General features: G+C 36.3%; 1 protein-coding gene across 2 annotated transcripts; it reads left to right on the top strand.

Moving 5' to 3' along the window:
- On the top strand, positions 1 to 27,204 carry LOC129280617 (solute carrier family 66 member 3-like). 2 transcript variants are annotated; one of them, XM_064111982.1, is made up of 7 exons: positions 1 to 192; positions 11,135 to 11,217; positions 13,191 to 13,263; positions 14,426 to 14,492; positions 16,313 to 16,433; positions 24,724 to 24,765; positions 26,341 to 27,204. In XM_064111982.1, exons 1-7 carry the CDS (start codon positions 17 to 19, stop codon positions 26,430 to 26,432), a joined length of 654 nt encoding a protein of 217 aa, XP_063968052.1. In that variant the 5' UTR covers positions 1 to 16; the 3' UTR covers positions 26,433 to 27,204. The 2 variants fall into 2 exon arrangements, with proteins under 2 accessions (XP_063968052.1, XP_063968053.1); XM_064111983.1 differs by lacking the exon at positions 1 to 192 and adding an exon at positions 4,819 to 4,978.

Raw genomic sequence — 27,204 nt, 5'->3', positions numbered from 1 at the left:
TTGTGGGATAACAAAGATGTCAGCCACCATGGGTCAACGTCTGTCTGCTAACGACGATGTTATTTTAAACATCCTCAATTTTCTGTGCATCGCACCTAATTTGTTCGTCAAAATACCACAGATGCGGAACATTGTCAAAACAGGAAGCGTCAGAGGACTCAGTCTAAAAGGTTTCTTGATGGAAACTGTTGTGTAAGTATTCCAGCTCCAGGAGTCCAGCGACTGCCGACCGCGGCTGCCTGCTAGCGGATCGGTAACCCGGGGTCGGGACAACTCGGACCACGGGACATCTCGGACCGTGGGCCGAGTTGTCCCACCCATTTCGTGATTTTTTTTTCACAAATTTGCGTCTATTTTTCCGTCAATTCGAAATTTCTTGTAAAGATTTTCTAGAGATATGGTCTGTTGGTAATGTTCTTCACTTTCTATTACTTTTTTTTCGCTGAAGTTAAAAAAAAAGTGTAATTTTAGGCGTTTTTCGACAGCTTGCGATTCCCATAGGCGCGCGTGTATTAACTGTGCTGGTGCTCGGCTCGGCCCCGCTCAACAACTGACTTGATTTTGTGATCATTTCTCCTCAAGTTACCACTTTTATCGCAGAAGATGGACATTCTTGTATTCCATTCACTCCATTTTTTCATCACAAGGATAAAATTCGGTGTATTTGCACGATTCTGTTTAAGTTTTTCACCTTTTCTCTCTGGTCCGAGTGGTCGTAAGAAGCGAACAACCGATGAACGGTCCGCTGCTCTTCATCGCAATTCTACGTAGCTCGGCCGCCGAAACTGGCGGGGTGGGATTCAGCCCGAATCTTCAATGGAAGTGGGCGTGCACAGTCAAAGAGCTGAGCTTGACTGAGTGAGAGAGAGTGAACTACAGCTTGAAGAAAGGGGTCGGGACGTACCTATAGGCTCTGCTTTTTTTTGTTAATATATATTTGTATTTTTTTGTTTGTCTATATTGATTTTCCCTGGTGTAGAGCTTTAAGATTGTAATATTTTAATATGCTTCAATTTCTTTGACTGAGTGTGACTGTGGTGTGGATGTTTGAGTCGCACAAAAAATACTTTTACGTGGGTGGGGGCTCGGGGCAATTTCACTCCTGCCCCCAAAATGTGAAAAAATATCAATTAAATAAAAAATATTTCATTTGGAGGCTTAATTTTTAATTAAACTAATTATTTTTAGGCCTATTTATTTTGTATATAAATTTTCTTTTTATTTTTCATATATTGAGTTTCCCTGGTGTAGAGAGCTGAGTTTTAAGTTGCAATAATATGCTTCAATTTAGTGGCGTACGCAGGGGGTGGTTACAGGCGTTCAAACCCCCTAAATTTTTTTTGATACTCAACCCCCCACCCCAATTTATATTAATTATTTTTAAGTTTTACAAGATTTAAAATAGAATGATTTAATTCATTGTGCCCCTTTCCATTCCTTGTTTTTTCCTGATATACTTTCTTTATTTTCATTTTTTGGTCTTAAGGGTGGACGTCAGGCTGCCAGGGTGGAATTCGGCCGGAAACCCCAATGGAAATTGACATACGTGCACAGCCTTCGACTAGCCTGGTCCTGCTGTTATGAATATTATGTTTTTATTTTCAATCAATTTTCTGTTACTTGAGTAAGGGAAACAAGGCGCCCCCATTACAAGCTTGCCCGCTTCAATTGCTCCCTCTTTTTTTTTTAATTCATTTTCCCTGGTGTAGAACTTAAGTTTAGTTCTGTGCCTTTTTGTGGTGTGGCTTACTCAAGTGGTGTGGCTTACTTGAGTAAGCCACACGACTGTTTTGGGGGTGGAATTCAGCCGGAAACACCAATGGTGGAAGTGGACATATGTGCACAGCCTGAGCTGGGAGACTAGCCTGGCCCTGTAGTTGTGAATAATATGGGGTTTTTTTTCAATCAATTTTCTGTTTCTGGGCCTAATTTTTAATTATTATTTTTATTTTAAAGGATTAAAAATGATTCAATTCATTTCCATTCCTTGTTCCTCCCTGATTTATTTTCTTGAAAGGGATGCTCTTCCCATTCGCCTCATTCTCTCCCATCATCTCCATTCCTCCCACCATCTCATCATCTCCACCCCTCGATCCTCCCATCATCTTCATCCCTCCTCTCATGTCAATCTCCTCCCATCTACCCCATTACCTCCATCCCTCTTCCACTCATCTCCATTCCCTTTATTATATCCATCCCTCTCATCATCTCAATTCCTCCCACCATCTCATTATCTCCAACCCTCGATCCTCCCATCATCTTCATCCCTCTCATGTCAATCTCCTCCCATCTGCCTCATTACCTCCATCCCTCTTCCCATCATCTCCATTCCCTTTATTATATCCATCCCTCTCATCATCTCAATTCCTCCCACCATCTCATTATCTCCACCCCTCGATCCTCCCATCATCTTCATCCCTTTCATGTCAATCTCCTCCCATCCGCCTAATTACCTCCATCCCTCTGATGAGAGGGATGAAGGTAATGAAAGAGATGAGGATGAGCAGAGATAGATAGATTTAAGAAGAAAAATCCGTCCGACGAATGCCGTCATGTAGATTCCGTCCCACATGATATTAAACCCAAAACTTCACATATGGCTTGATTTTTGTTCTGAATCATGTTATGTGATGAAAAATCATACTAGGCCCTACAACTATTTGGGTTCCATTGAAAGAAAATAGGGTTCATCTTTTTTCCAATTATCAATAAATTAAATTCTTCATTCAATAAAAATGACGAATTTATGATTTTGAATTTAATTTCTTTTACATAGCATGTGGTTTTCTTTTTGATTAAATTTATTTTATTACTTTTTTTTCCATCACTGTATAATGATTTTTGTCTCACCTGGATAGCAGAGTGAGACTATAGGCGCCGCTTTTCCGACGGCAGCGTCAACATCAAATCTTAACCGAAGGTTAAGTTTCTGAAATGACAGCATAACTTAGAAAGTATTTGGACATAGTTCATAAAACTTGGACATACGATTAATCAAGTATCACTGAATATCCTGCAGCGAGTTTCAGGTCACATGACCAAGGTCAAAGGTCATTCAAGGTCAATGAACTTTGGCCATGTGGGGGTATTTGTTGAATAACCATCATAACTTTGAAAGTGTATTTATCTGGTTCATAAAACTTGGACATAGGGGTAATCAAGTATCATTGAAATGTCACATGATCAAGGTCAAATATCATTTAGGGTCAATGAACATAGTATTGTATCATTGTATGAATAGTACTTTTCTAACTGGTACACCTTAAATGATTACATCCATAATTATGATACCAGGAACTAGAAAATGTAGATTGGAAAACAACACTAGGGTAACTTAGTGTTAGATACAGAGTTCAGTTTTCTAGAATGGGTGATATTCTATTAAAGAAAAACAAAAACAACATCACTCCAAAGTTTCATAAGGAACTGCAAAAATTATTTGATAAAAACAAAACCCTCTTCATAATCTGCTAATTGCAATATTGTATTGACCACCCTTCTCCTGTTTTTAAAACCCAGACAAGCATGATTTGTTGTTACCCCCCCCCCTCCATGTACCTGTCATTTCTTTGTATTTCCCCTCTTTTTCTTTGTTTTTTTCTATTGATCAATGTATCAGTGTTTATATTGTTGTCTTTTTTTTTAAACCAGTAACAGAATATATATTTAATTGAAATGAGAGTGATGAACATAAAGAGAAAAGGAGACAATGATAAGAATGGAGATAAAATATGATTTAAAAATATTACAATTTACAGAATATATTCATTCAAAGTTCACAATTTTTATTCATGTTTACATTTCAAATTTAAATAAGTTAATTAAGTGATGCTTTTTGGAACAAAACTATATTAAATACATTTCATATTGAATAAACAATAATTGGTAAAAATACAAAACACCAAACTTCTTACTCTATTCTTTCCTCCTGTAAAAAAGAAAAACTGAATGAAATGGACATTAGTTCCAGTGGCGATTCGGGGGGGGGGGGCACATCCGCCCCCCCCCCCCCCCGTTTAGAGGTTCTCAAAAGGCAACTGAAAACCTTTTTTTCTTTGCTTGTCAAATTTTTCCTGGGGAAAAAATTACTGTGATTTGGTAGTGAAGACCTTTTGTCAAAAAATTCCTATACAAAATCCCCCCCCCCCGGCCATGTAGGGAAATTTTGGATCCGCCCCTGATTATATTTCAAATGGGAATAAGACTGAGTGGCCCTTATTGAACCAGCCAACTGAGTATTTAAAACTTGATTGAAAAAATATTCACAACTGCAGGGCAAGGCTTGAGTCTCCAGGCTAATTACTGTGCAAGTATGTCCACTTCCATTGGCAATTCCGGCTGAATTCCACCCCGGCAGCCTGACATCCACCCTTAAGACCAAGAAATAAAATTAAAGAAAGTAAATCAGGGAAAAACAAGGAATGGAAAGGGGCACAATGAATTACATCATTTTATTTGTTAAATCCTGTAAAAAATAATTTAATTCAAAATTAAGCCCCCAAATAAAACATTTTTTATTTATGGCTATACCCTCAGCCTAGCATGCCCACACATCTACACCGCAAATATTTTTTCACATTTTGGGGGCAGGAGTGAAATCGCCCCGAGCCCCCACCCACGTAAAAGTATTTTTTGTGCGACTCAAACATCCACACCACAGTCACACTCAGTCAAAGAAATTGAAGCATATTAAATTATTACAATCTTAAAGCTCTACACCAGGGAAAATCAATATAGACAAAATAAAAAAATACATATATATTTACAAAAAAAAAGCAGAGCCTAGCTCGAGTTCACTCACTCTCTCTCACTCAGTCAAGCTCAGCTCTTCGACTGTGCACGCCCACTTCCATTGGGGATTCGGGCTGAATCCCACCCCGCCAGTTTCGGCGGCCGAGCTACGTAGAATTGCGATGAAGAGCAGCGGACCGTTCATCGGTTGTTCGCTTCTTACGACCACTCGGACCAGAGAGAAAAGGTGAAAAACTTTAACAGAATCGTGCATATACACCGAATTTTATCCTTGTGATGAATAAATAGAGTGAATGGAATACAAGAAAGTCCATCTTCTGCGATAAAAGTGGTAACTTGAGGAGAAATGATCACAAAATCAAGTCAGTTGTTGATGAGCGGGGCCGAGCCGAGCACCAACACAGTTAATACACGCGCACCTATGGGAATCGCAAGCTGTCGAAAAACGCCTAAAATTACACTTTTTTTTTAACTTCAGCGAAAAAAAAGTAATAGAAAGTGAAGAACATTACCAACAGACCATATCTCTAGAAAATCATTACAAGAAATTCCGAATTGACGGAAAACTAGACGCAAGTTTGTGGGAAAAAAATCACGAAACGGGTGGGACAACTCGGCCCACGGTCCGAGATGTCCCGTGGTCCGAGTTGTCCCTGATTCGGTAACCCAGGGAGCTCCGGCCCGCAAAGCGGGCCGGAGCTCATGACTCGTCCGTGTCACTAGCCACGCACCCATGGGTAGCCTGGGGCCTGTTGCATGACGAGATGAGCAATACGTAGGAACGTCCTAGGACCATTCTTCCGAGATAGGAAGATTGGCGACAAATCAGCGCTTTCCGTTTCACGAAGGCAATTTTGTCTTTCAAGTCCGCGACATCGTTTGATATCGATTAGACCAAAAGCTTCGGTCTCTGTTATGTTGGTTGTTTAGCTGAACTCCGTTGGCTTCACTCACCAAATACAGAGACCGAAGTTCTAGCGCGATCTGTACAGGGGACTCAATGGCCATATGTTTATGTACTTAAGATCGGATAAAACGGGGAAGTGAATTTGCGCGACAGCCGAGGTAAGTCACTGTTTTTGTTCCTTTGAACTTGATTTTTCTCCGTTTTTTGGCAAGTAATGCCAAGAGGGAATATTAATTTGCATTTTGGTCGCGTTAATTTTCAAAAATTTTATTTATTAAAGACAAAAATTGAAGAGCCCCGACGGGGGGATTTTGCATTGCAAGTCCCCTAATGGTGGCTGCACGCTAGCGAGCCGTCTGTGTATGAGGAGAAAAAAAAAAAAAAAAAAAGGTTAAAAAACTCCTCGAAACAGACGGCTGCCAGCTGTCTAGATATCGATAGTATCGGGAAAATATTTAGTCTTCATCGTCACCTGAACCTTTTATTTCGGAATGACGACTTTTCATAAAATCATATATTTCAATAAAAGGGGATCAAATAATGTTTTATTTATTACTGATTGTAGAATTGATGTATGGAGCGTACTTTATGAGGTAAAAAGAGAAAAAACTTTCAAGATTCACAAACATAACTGGATAAAATCGAAATTTTCATTATTTCCCCTATTTAGAACACAGTGTCCTTTTAGAGACACCTTTTATTGATATTTCGACGAAAGAGACCCTTGTCCGACATAAAAATTGATTTAACTAAGTAATTTCGACATTTTATTAGTTCAATATACTGATTTTTTTATGCATTTATATACATAATGATGATTTTGCAAATTATGCGTTAATATGTTATCTGTTGAGGTAAAAATAGGGTTTGAATGGAGTAAACAAAATCAACAGTGTCTGATTGTATGAGACTAAAAAGGAAAATATGAGAGGCTGCCTGTGAAAAATCTAATTTATTTATTTTATTTGTCAGATATAACGCAAGAAATACAAATGTGAGTGTTTAGAGTATAAACATACCTCAGTTGCATGATGAGTAACCGAAGACAAGGAAACTATGAAAATTGCTGCAAACATGTCCAAGTGGATAAAGTAGTGCTTTAAAATAACAATTAAAACATAGAAAAAGGTGTGCAATCCGCAATGGAAAAAATACTATTTACAGAAATAATGCCTAAATATTACAATGATCATAAACGTTGGTCATCTTTCAAGTTGATCACTTAATTTATGGAAGCTTATATAAGAATATAGTTTAAGAATATAAAACATATATATGTTCAACATTTCAAAGTTGAGGAGTAGAGACTACATTATTGCTTTATAACATTACATAGGGGCCGAAAGGGGCCACCCTATAAAATGCGCCTCTCCGTATGGACTTTCCATAATCTTTTTAAAGAACTAGCTTATCTTCATTTGTAATAATTGTGATAGATTCGTAAGCTATAGGCCAAATCTGTATCTTAAATTCAATTAGCTATTTTGTTAATGCACTCTTTTTTGTTTTGTTTCACTGTTTCACATCTCAATTAGTTAGCCCAAATCCGACAATTAATTTAATTCATTGATTAAAATCAATCTCAGCAAAAAATAATTAGGCCTTTAATGAAAATGAAATAAAAATAAATGAATAATTTACCATGTTTAACATTTTAGTTTTGTATCGTGTTTTGTTTTAGCTGAAGGTTATAATTATAAACACGTTTTTTACCTTACATCATTTCTTTTAAAGAAATTTGTTTTCATGTTGTTTAATTATCTATTAAAGCATGAGGGGTCAGAGAGATAGTGCCGCCCATTTCGATATTTCAAATAAAAATTAATGGAAATGGTGTGGGGATAGGACGGATAATAAAAGAAAACATATTAAAAAAATATATTTGGGCCTACATTACCCGGACATAATGCCCGGAGAAGTTAAAATGACATGTTTTTGGTCGTCTTGCCGTGCAAAAAGACGACCTGAAATTGATGACAACTAGCCCCCATATTAAAAATAACTTGGCGCCATCCAAGATTAAATGCATTAGTGTGCAACCCCCAAAAATTGCTTAAAGGTGATATTTCAGTGTGGCTTACCGTAAACGCATTTTCTCTCAATGCCGACGGTGGCGGGCGGTGTGCAAAGAAGATCATGCCTACGTAGGACATGTCTGGAGGTGTCTTTCCAAGGACCATTCTTCGTATCGCCCAAATCGGCTTTGTGAAACAGTTGAGCGATATCTCGTTCTTACGTAGAATGGTTCTACGAAGACCCTTTCATGCAACAGGCCCCTGGAGGCGTCTGGGGAGTGAAAGTAATATACTGTACGTATGGTCACTCCCCTAACGCCTGGCATTGTGATGTATAGAGTCCTACGACTACGTACCGAGGGAAAAGGCAACTATAGTATAAAAATGCGCCAAACTGCTAGTTAATTTATGTTTAGAATCTGAGGTCACGATACCTCAGGCGTAGACAGCTGGCAGCCGTCTGTTTCGAGGCGTTTTTTTAACTTTTTTTTTTTTTTTAATTTCTCCTCGTACACAGACGGCTCGCTAGCGTGCAGCCACCATTAGGGGACTTGCAATGCAAAATCCCCCCGTCGGGGCTCTTCAATTTTTGTCTTTAATGAATAAAATTTTTGAAAATTAACGTGACCAAAATGCAAATTTGATCGGATATTCCGAGTCATAAAAGGTGGGATGGCAATCATGGTTATCGTAAAAATTAAAGAAAACAAATATAAAGAGGGATATGAATGACTTAATATCTTACTTTACACCCGTATTTCACTCCGTGTCCATCCTCCGGTTATCCTCAAAATTGGTGATTTTGGGCCAGTATCTTTTTCCTCACACGTATTATTCACGGCCGATTTCAAAACATCGCATGCGATCGGTCGCTGTTGCCACAGCTGTTTAAAAAAATATTTGTAATGGCTTCTTAATTTTTTCCCCTTTCCTCTTTATTTTCATTTTGTTTTATTCATTTTTCTTTCATGTTCTTTTGTTTATTTTCTCTCAATCTTTCTTCTCTTTTTTTTCTTTTTAATTTGTTCCTTACTTACTTGAATTTACTTGGATGTAGAGACATAAAGCTTGAAGCTTATTTGTCCCTTGTCACGTAGGGTTGTCTCTGGTATGGTGAATATTTTAGTGGATGGGATTTCCAGTGCCTCTCGATTGCAGATTTAAATGCATTTACACTAGTAGCAGAAACTGCTTCTTCAGGCAAAGCATTCCAGTTATTAATGCTTCTAGCTGTAAAAGCATATTGCCATGTCTGTAATCTATATCTGTATTTCCTAAATTTCATACTATACTATGACTACTCGTCCTTTTATTACCATAAAAATGGAACAGGCTACTCAGATCTATCCGATCAATACATCTTGTGATTTTGAAGATTTGGATTAATTCTGCTCTTTGCCTTCTGCATGAAAGAGTAAGGAGTCCCGAAATTCTCAACCTTTCAGGGTAATCTAAATTATGAATGTTGGGAAGTAGTCTTGTCGCTCGTTGTTGTATCTTTTCTAGTTGGTCTTCAACGTTTTTGAAGGATGTTCTTATTTTTTTTATCTCCTGTTTCTCTTGTTTTATTTCACTTCTTTCTTTATTTTTGTTTTCTCTTCGTATTGTATTTTTTTTAAAGTTATTTTTGTTTGTTTCCCCCTTCTATGCACTGTTCTAATTTTGCAGCATATTTTTCTGTGATTTTCTCCTGCTGTAATATGATGCAAGAGAGAAAACAAAAATAAACTGGATTTAGGGCCTGTATGCTTTAGGTTTTGGGATTCAAAGAGGAAGAAAGGAAAAAATATTGTTTATATCAGAGTTTGTCATACATAATTTATTTGCTTTACCATTATGATTGTGTGTATGTATGTAGATCAAAGAAAAAAAGTCCACACAACATGGGAACAATACAATTAATTTATTCTCTTTCAATAATTTCATATACAATGATTGAACAATTTGTATTTTACCACAAATCAATTTGCTAAATATAATGGCAGCAAACAAGGTTTACATACAAGATGTACAAAGTGAAAGTAACTTAGTGGTCATGGCTGGAGAATTAATATATTAGAAGTTTGTTTTATTCATTTTTAATGTTTTTCTCTATATTTTTCGGGCCACCAAAAGTATTTTATAAAGGTTTTGGTGGCCCGAACCACCACAAAAGAAGTTGATGTGGAGCCTTAAAATAAGTAAAATGTGATAGTTTCTGATACCAATCAAATTTATGGCATAACTTTAAATAGTTAGAGTCCATCTAATTGAATTTATTCTTACCTTTGACTGCTTGATTTCTTTTCTCAAACTGGGAAGAGTGCCTTTTGCGACAGCCACCCGAAATAGAAAAAAAAAATATGGAAAAGTGTCAAAATAATATATCTAGCCCTTATATAGTCTTTATAGAACATTATGTAGGAGAAATACATATCCTAACAAAATATGGCTTTATTCGTCAAATTTTCAAGCAAAATCGAGTGCGTGTAATTGTCCATAGACATCAGTTTATTTTATAGTCAGTAAAGGTTCTGAAAGCCTAGACTAGTTGAAGAATTGGCTTATGATCGCTAGAAAACCCCATCCAGTATCAGCGCTTCTAGCTGGCATAGCGGGAAGAATCTTGACTGCAGTTACAGCGACGTTCGAACAGAATCCAATAAAATGACCACCCAAGTGTTTGTGTATATGTATACAAAAAATGGCTTTGGAAGTATGTTGTAAAGTTCTAACTTAAGTGCATTGAAATTATTTTCTGATACGTGAATGCACATGCACAGTGGTGAATTGCCCATTGACTGCGTTCAAAGGATAGCTTAGCTCCGCACAGTGATTCAGAGACCACCGATTGGTTCATCGCGCAGATCACGTCAGGACCACATCGTCGCCAAAATAATTCTTGTGGGAGGTGTCCAGATGTATCGATAGCGATAATGATATCTGGTCAAGTTAACACGAAATGGGCTTGGCTTGTGATGGGATCGCTCAAAAGTTATTGAGATTTGGCAATTTCATGCATATTCATGCGGTGCTCTGAAACCCTGAAATCAATTGACTTTAAGTTTGTGCACGTTTTGATAGATTCGACAAACACTAGTGAAAGCGGGAATTTTGAATGCTATTACGTAAGATTTTGACGGAAAAGCAAGAAGTAATCACAATATGCCTACCTGTGCGTATAATCAGTAAGAAAATTTCAGAAACCAGGCCAATAATACATAGACTTCAATGGGGCTAATTATGTATTCATTACCGATGGACCGATTCCCTCCAATGGGTTGTGGAGGTACTCTACCAAAATATGGTATTAAAAATGCTGAAATGCAAAAAGAGTTTTTTTGTGACTTCATCACGTAGGTAATGATATATTGGCTTGTGACTGTGGCTGGATGACGTCACGTAAAAATCAAAGTGTACGTCGCCCGCTTGCGCTGAGCGTTTTGAATAATCATGCCTTTTTTATTTAAATTGTTTTCAGATACATGGTTGGCTTGCTGTATTACTTCACCAATAATTTTCCCTTCCTGGTTTATGCAGAATACATTGCTCTTGAAATACAAGGTGAGTGTATTTTCTATTTTAAATGCATAGGGCTCCGGGAGGGGGTAACTGAGATTGTAGTTGGATTTGGGTGCGAGGTTGAGAACTTCATTTCTATCTTGTGGTAAATGATATTGACCATTAAACGTTCATTGGTGATTATTTAGAGCATAAGAAAGGTTCACCAACATACGAACCCGGTGGGTGTTTCATAAAGTTGTTCGTAAGTTACGAGCGACTTTACAAACTACTGGTTATCCTGTCTTATGGTAAATGATACCAACTTTTCAATGGTATTGATGTAGGCCCTTAGAAAGGTTAACTAGTTGTTTGTAAAGTCGCTTGTTACTTATAAATAGCTTTATGAAACACCCTCCTGGTTGAGTGCATCATAGTGTGGGTTAATTTCCCACTCAAGGAGGGTAATTCCACAGCTGTGAGTCAAACCCATGATCCTCTAATTGAAAGGCCAAGGTCTTGTCTATCAGATCACGATGCTTCCACACTTAGGTGGTGCTGCCCTTGACTCTTATTTTGGAACCCTCTATCCATGGAGGACGTTTAACAATACTTGACTCTGCATTCTGACTCATTAAAAACAAAAGATTGCATTAAAAAATATAGTTTTACCTCTGAAAAGGGATGGGATCTGGAAGTGGGTGGCTTAAAGGTATGGTCCGGGCTGAAAATATTTATATCTTAATACATAGAGTAGAATTCACTGAGCAAAATGCCGCAAATTTCATCAAATCGGATAACAAATAAAGTTATTGAAGTTTAAAGTTTAACAATATTTTGTGAAAACAGTCGTCATGAATATTCATTAGGCGGGCTGATGATGTCACATCCCCACTTTCCGTTTTCTTATGTTATTACATAAAATCACAATATTTTCATTATTTCATACTTGTGTGAATAATATGTCTCCCTTATAATGAAATAAGTTGCAGCAATAAATATCTAATGCACTAAATCAGTTGCCAATCCAATTTTTCTAGTTCTTGGAGGAAAAAAAATTGAATAAACCTAATTTCATATAATAAAAAATAAAATAACAAGTGGGGATGTGACATCATCAGCCCACCTAATGAATATTCATGATGACTGTTTTCACAAAATATTGCTAAACTTTAAAATTCAATAACTTTGTTATACGATTTTGATGAAATTTTCGGCATTTTGCTCAGTGAATTCTACTTTATTTATTACGTTATAAATATTTTCAGCCCGGACCATCCCTTTAAAAGGAGAGGGAAGACCAATTACATGGAAAGATATGGTGAAGAAGGAAAGCAGTAAGAATGGTCTGAATGAGGACCGAGGAGGATGATCAAGAGGGAAAGAATTGGAAGGAGGGGTGTCGGTCACCATGGTAAAAGATTCATCGTAAGAGGGGAAATGCTGACTGAGATAAATGATGATGATGACTGAGCCCAAAATTCTTATCAGTTCTTCTCTCTTCTTTCTACCATTGCTCTTTTTTATACGCCCGTCTAGACGGGACGTATTTATTATGGTATCACGCTCGGTGTCCGTCCGTCCGTCTGTCCGTTAACTTTTCCTTGTAAATGCGATAACTTCAGTTTGACTTAACCTAGGCTTCTCATATACTTTGGTGTGTATGATACTAGCATAGATCCCAGGAATTCTATTGATTTTGAGGTTACAAGGTCAAAGGTGAAGTCGCCACCTTCCACTTTTTTTGCTTGACCAATAACTCCATTTTCTGCGTTACAGACAGGCGTATTATGTGCTCGCCTTAGCGACACTCTTGTTTTACTTTTTTACTGCTGTTAAAAACAACCAATTGTTTAACAATTGAATCAGATGCAATTCTCCGACAAGCTTTCATGACCCACATTGTAGAGATGAACTCTCACTCCTGCATAGTTTAGATACTTTTTGGGGGGTTCACCTTATTTACCTTTACTCCAAGTCAATGTTTAAATGTGAACCTTTTCTTAATACTGTATGTTCTCTGCTCTTCTTTGCAGCTCTACTGATGGTTCTCGTATTTCTTCATTATTCAAATGATTTGGATGTCAGGATATTACCGGTTGCAGCTGTGTATCCTTTTAGACCCTAGAGGCACAGAACCTTTAAAGGCCACCGCACACCTTACGACCCGACTGGTCTGCGACTGGCTTGAGACTGAGTGAGGGGAGATGTGACGTCACAGCTCTTGTCAGCTTGAGCGTCGCAGACCGGTCAGAGACAAGTCGCAAGGAAAACCGTAGGGATTTGACATGTCAAATCCTCATCTCCCCTCACTCAAGACAAGTCGCAAGGAACAAGTCGCAAGGAAAACCGTAGGGATTTGACATGTCGAATCCTTATGACTGGATCGCAAGCTCAATCCAACTTCCAGCCAATCAGAAAGCAGAGTTGCACGACGCGTATATGATAAACAACGTGCATACGCAGTAGTAAGCACACTTTCTCAGTTGCTGTGGCAAACAGCAAAAAGCGCATGCATGAGTCGCAGATCGGATCGCAAGGTGTGCGGTGTCGAGGCTTATGACTACCTTGCGATTCATCTCCCCTCACTCAGTCGCAAGCCAGTCGCAGACCAGTCGGGTCGTAAGGTGTGCGGTGGCCTTTAAACATCAATATCACTCTGCTTTTTACATGGAACTCGGGGTGATTTTTTCCTCCAAAAATGCTTTAAGAGCCTTGGAAAATATGAAAGAGCTCTGGATATGCCCCATTCACTGCAATGTAAAACTTTGCCCAATGCTGCATTTTTTTAAGCTGTTGAATCAAGTGAATATTATCCGATTAATAAATGTGCGTTTGTGACGTAAACATTAAAATTTGTAACTGAAAGGTTTCCATGGCAAAGGAGAATAGTGTAGTAGGTTTCTTGGTACACCATGTATCTTTCTTGGGCAAGTGTTGGTCCTAAAAAGGACCACCCAAACTCGACGTTTCAATAAGTGTGCTCTTGTCATGTCTTGAAGAGGACAAGAACACACTTATCGAAATGTAAAGTTTGGGTGGTCCTTTTCAGGACCAACACTTGCCCAAGAAAGACACATGGTGTACCGTGAAACCTACTACACTATCAAAATTTGTGTTACTACACTAATAACTTTGTTTTTTTTCAAATTCTCTCACGTTGAATATGAATTAACATATAATTTTGGCCAAATTATTTTTTTTTAATAGTCATCAATCGTTTATATCAAACGGCTTGAAATGGTTCCTTAACCATTACGTTGCTTTCTAGATTTTTTCTTGTGACAGCCATTATAGGATCAGGGTCTCTTCCAGCTTCCATTATTGCTTTCTTCTTTGTAAGTATACTTTTATAATTGTATGTTGGAGCTTTCTCTGAACAATGATTTGATTTCATTTTTCTTCTCAGATTGTAAAATGTTGCTAATGCTGCAGTCACATTTCCCCTAAGATGGCTGCCTACAGCGAGTCAAAAACAGCAATTTTATTCATTTTTATTCAAACCACCTATATGTAGCTGGTACAAAAATATGTTCAAACGGCTGTTTTTGACTCACCGTACAGCTGCCGCAGGGGAAATGTGACTGCGCCATTAATTGTTCTCAATCAAGAAAGACACAATGTTCTGAATAGTAACTTGGATAATTCATATTTTATTTATAATCAGAGGTTAGAGACAAATATTTTTACCTGACAGCTACTAAGAAAGCTTGAGTTTATGTAAGGTTGTCAAAGTAAGGGAATACTTGTCAAGGGTACCATTTGTTTCCAATACTTGTTAAGGGTAGGGTTTCACATGCCAATACTTGTTAAGGGGTGCATTTTCAGAACATGGAAAATGCTTGTTAAGGGTGCTTTTCGAGACCCCATGGTCACGGTGGTATTCATTCGTCAAGGGAAGTACCCCCCCCCCCCCGGATTAAAGTTTATATAGATAACTTGTGTTGGTATTTAAGCATGACTCTAAGTCACACTTAAAGATAAATACCAGTTCAGGTAACAATCTCAAAATGAGTTCAAACAGAATCCCAAAGAATGACCACCCAAGTATTTGTATATATATGAATAAAAAATGTGTGCCAAATGGCTCTGGAAAAATTGTATAATTGCTGATAAATTAGCAAAATAAGCATGGAATTCCAAAAATATGTTGGGTATTTTTCCAAACAATGTTAATACACTGTCCCACATCTGCCTTTTTGTGTTGGTGATCATCAGAATTATCAGTTTTCATGATTTCACAAAGCTAAGTTTTTTCAATGTACGAGAACTAGATCTATGATTATATGCTAGCATTAAGCTTGATTTTGAAGACCTGATGAATAATTTTGTTTGCTGCAACTACTTTTTTTCACCTTTAACTCTGTTTGGAACACAGCCCATGACTCCATGATATTTTACGTTTAATAATTGAAGTGGGTATAGCATGGAGCGTTGTAACCTAGCCGCCAAGTATGCACTTTTAATAGTGGGCAGCCACAAATATAAGATAAACTTATCCTTGAGTGCAGATGTGCAAGATTCAGTTTTCAAGCGTATCCTCTACTGCATTGCCATGGTAACGGCATATTAATTTTTGCCGCAGATGCGCAATCGAGCCTGTTCCATACAAGTGCATAAATCCAGTTACTATTACGATATACTGTAGGTGACTAGCTTGTATGTTCATTCCAAACCAGTAGGCCAGTTGATTTTTCGTAAATTATTTGAAAATTTACCTTTAATCTATCGGTGACACAACATTTTGTCCGGCGACAATTGCTCCTGGCTATATTTCGTTAAAGATATAGGGTTGGGTTGAGGGTTGCAATAAGGTTTTATGTTAGGGTTATGATTAGGTATAAGAAAAGGGGCCCGTTGCATAAAACTTGCCATAAAAAACTCTGGAAAATTTTTGCAAGAGTTTTTTAATGTGTAATTTCCAATGGCATAATTTTGTTTATTTGCCAGAGTTTTTTTCATGGCAAAAGATTTATGCAACGGGCTCAAGGTATAGTCTTACATCCAGGGTTGAAGTTAGCCATTGTAGTGAGTGGAATTTACAGCGGAGCAATTGTCGCCGGAGGAAATGTCATGGAACCAATTTATTTCTATTTATTTTTGGTATACATATGTAATCCCGAGTTATTCCTAGGATTTTCCTTCATTTTTTTTTCAGTCCATGAATCTACCTCTGAATGCAAGCAGTAAATTACTCGCATTGAACACCATCTATAGTACAAAGAACTCGGGATCAGCTAGTTTTCTCATGTGGTCTATATCTGGTTTGACGTCAGCTGGTAAGTGAAAAGGATGTATTAAGGCGATTGCGATCGGTCTGCGAGTCAATTATGGAATAAAAGGTAGTAGAATTTGATGCTAATATTGAGACTTGGAATATCTTACTGTGCTATGTTCGAAATCATCATACAAATACCTATGTTCAAATCTGTGACTATGCTATCATCCTTCTTAGAATAAAAACAAATTTAATATCTAGTCGTAATGACATCATAGCAGTCGTACGATTGGCTACGATTTGAAACTAATTTGGCCTTTACTCCGAAATAAAGGGTTACAATCTTACAAAATGTTTATATTAGTATTCTTTCAATTAATTTTAACCTCAAATAAAATGATATGGTCCATTCACATTTTTTAGAAAATGAACAAAATGCGATTTGTCCCAAAATCGGATCGCGAACAGTCGTATGGTGTGCGGTGGCTTTTAAGCAGCATTGCACACAAGCTTTCACTGGGGATGGATTGATATTTGCTAACACCATACTTTGTAAGAAATCATTGGAAATACCTTTAATTGAGATGTCTTTAGGGGGAAAGCAAACTTTGGGAACTGGTAGAAATTGTTCAGGCCAGGGAAGGTCAGATAATGACTGCACCACAAGGCCTTTTTTTCCTCTTTGTTTAGATCATTCTTTGGGCCTGATGTTACCATCATAAAATGGTGAAAAGTGACCCTTGACTGCCACATAATAAACCATAATTAAATAATGTCATGTGACAATAGTAGTTAAGAAGGAATGGGCAGTCAACCCAAACCTGGGACTGAAACAGGGTTTCCCCCTTCACAGCCCGTACGGATACAAGCTAGGGTTTTCATCCCCAAAGGTAGCCTGGTCAGCTAGGAGCCAAGATAGACTAGCTAGTAACCTTGACCTCCCCTATTCCTGTGGCATTATGTAACATCTAGTAGTCATCAATCTCTATCTATCGTGGTTTGACTGTGGGATTTCTATCCGAATGGTGTCTGATTCCCCATAAAAAAGATGGCAATAATTCTTAAGCAGTGTTACATTACACGCAAGGTTGAAAGTCAAAGGCCAAGGACAAAGCTAGGGCCACATTAATGTCAAGTTACAGTTTACCTGACACGTCATCTTTCTTAGTAAAAGATGAGCGCTTTCTTTTGGTTGGCAAAATAAAAAACCCTCCCTCTTTAAAGTTTATTATTCATGTAGTATTGATTTTAAAGAAAAATAGAAATACATTACATTTTGAAGGAGTCACATTATTTATGTATGGCCTGAACATCCAAGAGGGGAACGACTGATTATTCTTTCCTATCCACTTTCAATTTATAAATACATATATTTTCCCCCCTCAGCTCTTTTGAATAGTTTCTTCATTATAGTTTCTTCCTCTACTTTCCTCCCATATCTCATACAAGCTCAGCTCCAATTTTTCCTTCCTTATTCAGGCGATATAATAATTATTATATATTTTTTTTTCTCCACTCACCTCTTTTAGATTTACCACATTTGCTTATTTACATGTTTACTATGGTTTCTTCATAATACACCCCCTCTCTTCTATATTTGCTTTTACCTTTTTAGGCAATTTGCTTCCTCTTTTTCACATATATACAGGTTTTTTTTTCTTTTTTTTCCCCTACTATAAAGTCTTATGTTTTTTCCTGTCACACCTATATAGCGGATTACAATATCAGTTACACCATATGTGTATTTATATTTTTTCGATGGCAAAAAGAAGCTGCTGAAAACTGCTTATCTAATAAAAGAGAGCCAATGGAGTAAATTAGAAAGTCAAAAATGGGCCTAAGCTTTCGATCCTAGCAGAATCTTCGTCGGAGGCCAAAAAAAAAAAATATATATATATATATATATATATATATATATATATTTATATTTTTTCATTTACATTTCTTTTTTGGATATATTTATATACATATCACTCATAGATACATCTTTACACTTACCTTCTTCTCTTAGTTTGTTTAACTCTTACTATGCCATGCCCAATACCCCTCTAGTGCCAGGGATATTCGAGGGAATCCTAAATTGACCGAAACGTAAGCAGAGACCGATTTTAAAACGGTCATAATTCTTTACCCGAACGTTGTATAATGAAACCTTCTACATAAGAAATGATGCATGGTTCATGGACTTTATGATCATATTATGACCTTTCATATTTGCAATCGGAAAAATTGAGAAAAGATGAAATATTTTACATCGTTTTTTTCAATAAGTAAAACCTAGAAAATTATGATTTCATGAACATTTCAAAGAGTAAATAACCTGAGTAATTGAAGAGATACCAACAAATTAAGAAGATAAAATGAAAGTTCAATGTTTACCCTTTCAAATGACGTATCTATTGATGAAATTGAACAAACAGAAATATGAAAAATAATGCTCTCTTTAATGAAATACTATTTTGCTATTCAAGTTATTTCCTCTGAAATGTGAGAGGGTTTATACACACGAAATTGAAACCGCCCTTTCCAAAAAAGGGCATTGTCGTCGATCAAGTGACCAATCACAGCACAGCTGCGATCCCCACGCAAACACACACAATAATATTAGAGCCATGTATCTTTACAGTGCAGCCAACCGTACCCTTACATTCATGTAGTCTTCAAAACAAGACCCTGTAATTTTTCAGAATGCGCGGTATTCCGAAACAACCGCTATGGGGGAAACAAAATTATTAGCGCAGTGTGAATTTTATGTCATTTCAATTCTTGTCAATATTGTCGTAATGAAAAACATGTTTTAGAAAAATCGTAACCTGGATACGATTTGTGGTGTGCGATACACACAACTATATACTGTTTTGGATAATGTAGGCGATTTATATCCAGTGTCGGCAAAAAACATTTGCGACCCACTCAACTATCGTTCTAAAGCATGAATCAGTGTAAAGTTTAGTCATATTTTGTCAGGGTCGATTCGTCGTACATACTATACGGGCTTTCGTACTGTAACAAAGTTATTGCCAGTCAGAAGGAGACAAAATATAGAAAACTAAAGATGATATATTGAAATATAGATAAAGAGGGATCGGACAGATTCAATACTAACAGGTTTGGGGTGTAAAATCCCACAAAATAATATGGGCGTTCTTGGCAAAGTACACAGAACTAAGAAAAAATGTTTATTTTTCGTGAATCAAGAAGAGGAAATGCAGATCAGTTGCAAACTAAAAATTCAATACAAATTTTCAAAAAGAAAATAGGCCTATTTGTTCTGTAATGTGAGGTCAGGTGGAAATGTTTATGTTGATTTTTAGCCCTTTTTGTGGTGACCAAGGTTGAATACAAAATTAAATGTATTTATTACAAAACATAATTCTAGCATAATATTCATACGTTATCATTATTACGTAACTAACTGATCTCACATCTCTCTCTCTCTCTCTCTCTCATTCCATCTATATCCATCTCTCGTAATCTCTGGACTCTCTCTCCTTTCTTTTTCATATCGTGTTTTTTTTTCACTTTTATTTTACTTTTATATCTTTGCATAGATTTTGTGCTTTAATGATAAACGATAATTATAATGAAAGTAACAAAACTACTACTACTACTACCACTACTACTATGAAACTACAATTACTTTTTACAGCAGTACAAAAACTGGGTGTCCTGGTCGGTCAAATGAATCGCTTAAAATATTATGAACGTTGATATTTGTGAACACTCATTTTAAAACTTTCTAAAAAATGTTAATGTTGAGCCGTTTTGAAGTAATAGACTCCCCCCCCCCCCGGCTTCCAGGGTAACCAAAATTAAGATAAATATAATGAATAATTACGCAATTAGAATTTTGTGATTACAGTCATTATAAGACTGGTATTTTGACAATTTACACACTGTAATCTGGGCCAACTATGCATCTCGTACATGCCAAGGAATGGACAATACATGCCGGATATTCTTTTTCGTGTGGATAATATAATGCAATATAAATATGAAAATATAATGGCAATTTTAGACAAGAAAAGGGCCCCATTGCATATTATGTCTTTGAATAATTATTTTCAAACTTTAGGCTTCATTCATTCCACAAGCGAGCAAAGTAGCCACCTGTCTGATAACGACTGCATTTTTATTGTTCATGCCACCAAGTCATGAACAATAGATGCCCAGACTCCCTTTCATGAGGAATGTCTAATCCGCACTCCTTCCTGACCTATTATCGAGGAGAGCAATTTAGCACAGGATGTTAATAGAAATCGGGCCACGCGTGCGTCTTTTGATTTGACAATTGAATACTTTCAAAGGTTCCGATACGCACAATAGCTTTTCTCTCCGTTGAGATCAAGATTAAGATTCCTCTGTCTCTTTCCCCAACACCTTCCATTGACTTATTGCCATTAAAGTACATAATTTTTATTCAAATATTTGTTTCGACTTTAAGACATTTAGCATCAACAATATACGTCAAATTTCCTGTAATCTAAATGATGATGATGATGATGATGATAGGGATGATGGTAAAGATGGCATGGATAATGTCGAGAATGAGAACAAGAAATCACGGGGAAAACAGTACACCTCCACCACCACGACCACCAGCACAAACACTGGCATCGTTACTTCCACTTATCAAAAGCATAAAAAAAACAAATAGTTTAAAATAATTTAATTATCTTGTAGCTGGAGCCTATTTTGCATATTTAGAAATAAAGGATAAAGATAAGATTGAAGATTGAAGAAATGTACATGTATAGGCTATATATTGACAAATCAAAAATACAGGAAATTGAAAAATAAAAGAGGGAACATAAATAACGAAGCAATATACCCATTATCTTTTTGCTGGCAAAAAGGGAGAAACAAAGGAAAGCGGAACATCGGAAGAAATTATGCATTGATTGATATAAATTATTTCTCGCTAATAAAACAAATAAGGAAGAATTAAAAAAACGCATTACGGAAAATGCATGACATTCACAGAATTTTGTTAATAAAAGATCATGAAAAGTGCGTTTACTCGCTTGATTCGCTCACTCACATTTTTCTCTTTTTTTTAATCTTCCTTATACCCATCATATTTTTTTATTTCACCCTTTTCACATTGACAACATATATTTTGTTGATGCTCAAAATGATATTAAGGTTTCTTTCCGTAACCGATGCAAATTTGATGTTTATTTTTCCACCAAACTTGGTACGTAATTTGGTGTTGTTATCAAATTTGCTTGATCCATTTTTTTTCATTTAGTAGTATATGATATCAGATTTGACATAAGAGCTCAGCGTGTAGGGGAATTTACCCATCATCTTGTTGCTGGCATAAAGGGAGAAACAAAAGAAAGCGGATCATCGGAAGAAATGATACATTGATTAATATAAAATATATCTCGCTAATAAAACAAATGAGGAAGAATGGAAAAAAACGCATTGCGGAAAGTGCATGACATTCACAGAATTTTGTAAATAAAAGATCATGAAAAGTGCGTTTACTCGCTTGATTCGCTCACTCCCTTTTTCTCTTTTTTTTCCTTCCTTACACACATCATACTTTTGATTTCGCCCTTGCCACATTGACAATATACATTTTGCTAATGATCAAAATAATATTTAGGTTTATTTCCGTAAATTTGATGTTTTTTCCACCGAACTTGGTACGTAATTTGGTGTCGTTAGATTTAGAAAACCGGCTTACAACCCTGTATGCGACGAAAAGGAGCAAAGGAGGAACATGAATAATCATTTTTTTGTCGTAGAAGCTTTCAGATTTCATCATGAGAATACTTTATATATATAATGTGACTCCCACGTTGATACAAACTGTCAAATGTGCATGCTTCATTTTTGTAGGCACTAGCGCCTCTCCATCACACTCTTTCCCCTTCTGCAGATCTGAACCTGACAGTTAAAAACAAAACGCATACTTTCTTTCTTGAGTATTATACTTCTTCCAGCAATAAAACAAAGGTCATCATTGAAATAAAATAAAAATCTTGCTTACTTTTGCACTGGCATAGTTGACAAACGTATTTTCCTTAGGTGACATCAGATCATGTCGACAATATTGAACGATTCATATTTTTGCGAGAAGTTTGAAGATGATATTAATAAGCGTAACAATATCAATCATTCTTTTTTATAATGGTATGGGCTATAAAAACACAAACGAACATGAACCATTATTTACCTGATCTTAAGTTTATGAAGAGAGAGTTTTGGCTGCAGGAGAAATGCAATTGATATGATTACAATAATTTTTATGACATAATATATAAATATAATATTCATGACTGTTTTCACAAAATATTACTAAACTTTGACATTCAACAACTTTGTTATTTGTTATCCGATTTTGATGAAATTTTCGGTGTTTTGCTTTCAGTGAATTCTGCTTTGTATATAAAACTATAAATACTTTCAGTCCGGACCATCCCTTTTATACTAAGAAGAAGGTGAAAGAGAAGAATAATGATAATAATAATTATAATAACAATAACAATAATGATAATAATGATTATGATAATAGTAATACTAATAATGATAATATTAATAACAATAATAGATGAATAAATAAATAATGAGTGTGATGATTGCAGTGCGCAGACGAGAGTTGGAAATGACAGGCTTCTTTAATCATATATTTATAACGAGAACAATTTTGTGACAATGCTAAAAACAATGTATAAGACCTTTCCCCGCACCCCCCCCCCCACAAAAAAAATCTCCCCCAAACCGTGCACATTTGCAGGCAGAAAAAAGCCTTGACACAAGAATACTACCATACTGGCCTGCAAAAGACCCGATCGATAGCTCATGAATATTCATGTAACAATAGCGAATGGGCGAGTAGTGTTGGGTGAGGAACATCGTACCGCTCGGTCATTGGTCAATTCCGAGCTGAATGTCTTCGCACATTCGCCTTTGCTCTGCCCATAGAAGTACGTGTATTGCTACACACAACCGTTATATCACACGTGTCAATAGGGGAAATCTTGATTCAGATCGCAGCAATATCCGAAATCAACTCTTGAAAATAATGATGCAAAAATACAATTTTACTCAAAAAATGTCTATGTAAACCACTATTTTTTATATAATAAAATGAATTGTGAATTCCTGGCCAGTATAACAACATAAAAAACAGAAAATATGGTGTTGATTTTCTGGCTGTAAAATTGGTTTAAAAAAAAAAAGTTCTCCGGGCACGTATACGTGCCAATGGCATTAGAGGGCTAAGGGCACGTATAGCTGCCAACGGCATTTAAAGAGTTAATGCTTTATCATATATACTTATATGTCTTTTGCACATTATCAGTTGTTCCCCATTCTTTTCCTTTTTTTCCCCACTCTTATGCACCAGTTTATTATGCCTTTCTTTGTAACCTGTTTGACCCACCTCTCACTAATTCTCTTGTTATTCATCTCTTCCTCATACCCTCTATCACTGTTTTGTTCCAGATCCTGTTTGATGTTGCCTGCCTTATTATCTTAATCCCTCTTGGCTTGAGGTCTTTTACTGGCCTTACTGACACTAACTTCCCTTTGTGTCTGCCTACTCCTTTTCTTTCATCCCCTTCACTAACCTGATTGGTCTTCTCTACTCACTAATGCCCCTTTTGTCTCCTTGTTTCTAGTGTTGCTGTAGCTTGTCTGTGGTCTATATTATGGTTGTTCCACTTTATATGTTTGTCATTTTGCCTCCGACGAAGATTCTGCTAGGATCGAAAGCTTAGGCCCCTTTAGACTTTCTATTTTAATAATAATAATAATGATAATAATGATAATAATAATAATAATAATGATAATGATGATAATAATAATGATAATAATAATAATGATAATAATAATAATAATATAATGATAATGATGATAATAATAATAATGACAATAATAATAATAATGATAATAATAATAACATGACTTATAAAGCGCCAAATCCACTCTGTAGAGTATTCAATGGGCATAGAGAGCTAAGAATTAAAGGAGTTTTGAGAAAATTTTCAAAAGTCCTGACAGGGTTCATTTTTTTATGTCTTTAGGAAGGCTATTCCACAAATTGGGGCATGCATAAGCAAAGGATCTTTCCCTCAGATTTTTAAAAACTTTTGGAATAACAAGGTAGCCAGAGGTGGATGAGTGTTAAGACCTACTTGGTCTGTAGTAATTGATAAATGAAAGACTATTGTGGTGCTGATCCATGAATGCTATGAAAAGCAAGCACCAGAACCTTAAAGTATTATCCAATTTTCGATAGGGAGCCAATGCAGTGAATTCAAGATGGGAGTGATATGAGAGCATTTATTTTGTGTATTTGAGATGTATTTTAAAACTTGTTTAATTTTTTGTTTCAGGTCGCATAGCAACAAATCTCATGACAAAACCAGATTACCTGGGTGAGTTTTTTTTTCTGTACTTTAACCGATTGCATGAGGTTTAACTAATTGTATAAACACATAATGATTGAGGACCAATGTTGGAGTAATTTACACAAAGGAAATTCATGAATAATAATGATAATGATATGCGACACTAGCGTACCTACGGGGGGGAGGGGGGGGCAGAGGGGGCAGTCTGCCCCTCCTGACGAGCCACAACCCATGCAAAGTACGTATCCCTGGCCCCCCTGACGAGCTTGAAAGACCTTTTTTGCCCCCCTGATGAGCTTGAAGACCTTTATTGCCCCCCTGACGAGCTTGAAGCTCTTTTTTTTTTTTTTTGCTTGTCAATTTTTTTTCTGGTACGAAATCCTTCATTTGTGATTGAAGACCTTTTTTTTTTTTTTTTGCTTGTCAAATTGTTTGGCGGACGGTTTTGTCCCCCCTGTGGAAAATCCCAGGTACGCCACTTATATGCGACCTTTATATACATGGAGTTGTGATGACGATTTCAAAATGAGTTGGTACAGAATCCAATAAAATGACCTCCCAAGTGTCTGTTTGTATGAACAAAAAATATGTGCCCAAGGATTCTGGAAGAAATTACATACATGTTATTGCTGAGAAATTCGCAAAATGAACATGATATTCCAGCAAATTGTCTGGTCTTTTTCCAAGCAATAATGATACACTGCCCGACATGTTTTAATCTGTGTTGGAGATCTTCAGCTTAGAATCCTTAGATTTCATGATTTCACAAAGTTCATACCAGATCAAGATTTAGGATGATATGGGGACAATTAACCTTGATTTTAAGATTTTCTCATAATGTCAGTGTTTAATGCTACTACTTCCATAATTTTCAATAGAATATTTCTAGGCCTGCCGTGCAATACCATACCCTATTTCACAGTCTGATGAACAATGGTCATTTTAGATACGGTAATAATAACAGTGATATTGTATGGCTTTCCTTCATGAAATACAAGAGACATGTCGATTTGTGCAATATTCCCCAACTCCTGGAGTACATGTATTTCTCGTGTCCCCTACTAATGAGCAATCCAATATAATACAATTTAATTTAATATTACCTTTTTTTTTCATTTCATTCATTTCATTTATTCAATACTTTCATTATAAACATATAACAATATATATATATATATATATATGCCTACATCCTACGAGAGGGCAAAGTCTATGACTGGATTTATTCCGTCATAATACACATATAGACGTAAAGATGAAGGCAGAGGGCGTTAAAGCGCATTACGAACAGCGAAAGAAGACAAAAAAATTCGCCTTAAACACAGATGTAGAGAAATATCTACATGTATATATATATTTCTCTACATCTGTGTTTTAGGCGATTTTTTAAATCTTCTTTCAATGTTCGTAATGCGCCTTAATGCCATCTACCTTTGTCTTTAAGTAATAATAAGATATATTTTGATTGTTTTTTAATATGCAGGACCCCAAGGGAGAGCAATTTTTATGTTGATTGGGCATCCTGTTGAAATATTGTTAATAAATAAATAAATAAATACATGTTTAAAATTTTCTTTCTTTCTTTCTCAACTCTCATTCCAGTGTTAACTAATTTCACAGTAGCAGCGAGTCTCAGCTTCTCTGTATGTTGTGCAATCATCATCTACCGTCCTAGCGAGAAGAAGTTTGAATAGATGTTGGACCAATCAAATGTTCCAACCAATCGGACCCCGAAGAAGAAAAGCATTGTGGGTAAAATATCCCATTGATGTAGCAGCTATAGAGGTCAGCTATAGAGGTAATTTATTGTTTTTACGGTACCCTGGAAAAAGTTTGAATAGATTAGAACGATGCAGATGTTTGGACCAATCAGTTCTTGGACAAGTAAAGCATTGTGGGTAAAAGCCGAATCACTTGGGATTGCAAAAATTAATAGTCTGCTTTTATTGAGTGGATTTGTTGTCTGAAGCAACTTTAACTACATGCTTTGCCTGTTCTAATGATTGCTTTGGCTTAGTTGATTATTGGACTTCTGGGAGGCCATATTTTGCAGACTGAACTGTAATCTAATCACTTTTTGTTTCTTGAGGATTTACATGCTATCTCTTTGAAAGAAAGGTATGACATAGGCCCAGTGACATAAAAAAATATCTAATTATTTATAAAATTGATTATGATTGCAAGTTTGTGGCAATCCATGTACATGATATTTACAATCGATTGTAGATATCTATTGTACTGCTCTGTGTTATGTGGCCTCGATCTGAAAATTTGTCCAATCACCGTTGGCAATAGTAATCATTTTTACTATGATGATATTATTTCAAATTTAATACCAGTCGTGTGCCTTTACATAGCTCTAATTATGCGCCTTCAAACAAAAATTAAAGCTATGGTAAAAATCTAAAGTTGAGTTTTAGAACAGGTGGCAATAAAATGACCACCAAATTTGTTTCTGAAAAAAAA

Source organism: Lytechinus pictus, chromosome 17 (assembly GCF_037042905.1).
Source record: "Lytechinus pictus isolate F3 Inbred chromosome 17, Lp3.0, whole genome shotgun sequence".
NCBI classification, from domain to species: Eukaryota; Metazoa; Echinodermata; class Echinoidea; order Temnopleuroida; family Toxopneustidae; genus Lytechinus; species Lytechinus pictus.
Note: the sequence above shows the minus strand (reverse complement) of the source record. Positions and strands in the feature narration are given on the sequence as shown.

Excerpts from the sequence above, each read along its gene's own strand:
- LOC129280617 (XM_064111982.1), top strand. The coding sequence starts at position 17 with ATGTCAGCCACCATGGGTCAACGTCTGTCTGCTAACGACGATGTTATT. Across the intron at positions 11,218-13,190 it reads CATTGCTCTTGAAATACAAG|CTCTACTGATGGTTCTCGTA; the intron begins GTGAGTGTATTT and ends TCTTCTTTGCAG. Across the intron at positions 24,766-26,340 it reads GACAAAACCAGATTACCTGG|TGTTAACTAATTTCACAGTA; the intron begins GTGAGTTTTTTT and ends CTCTCATTCCAG.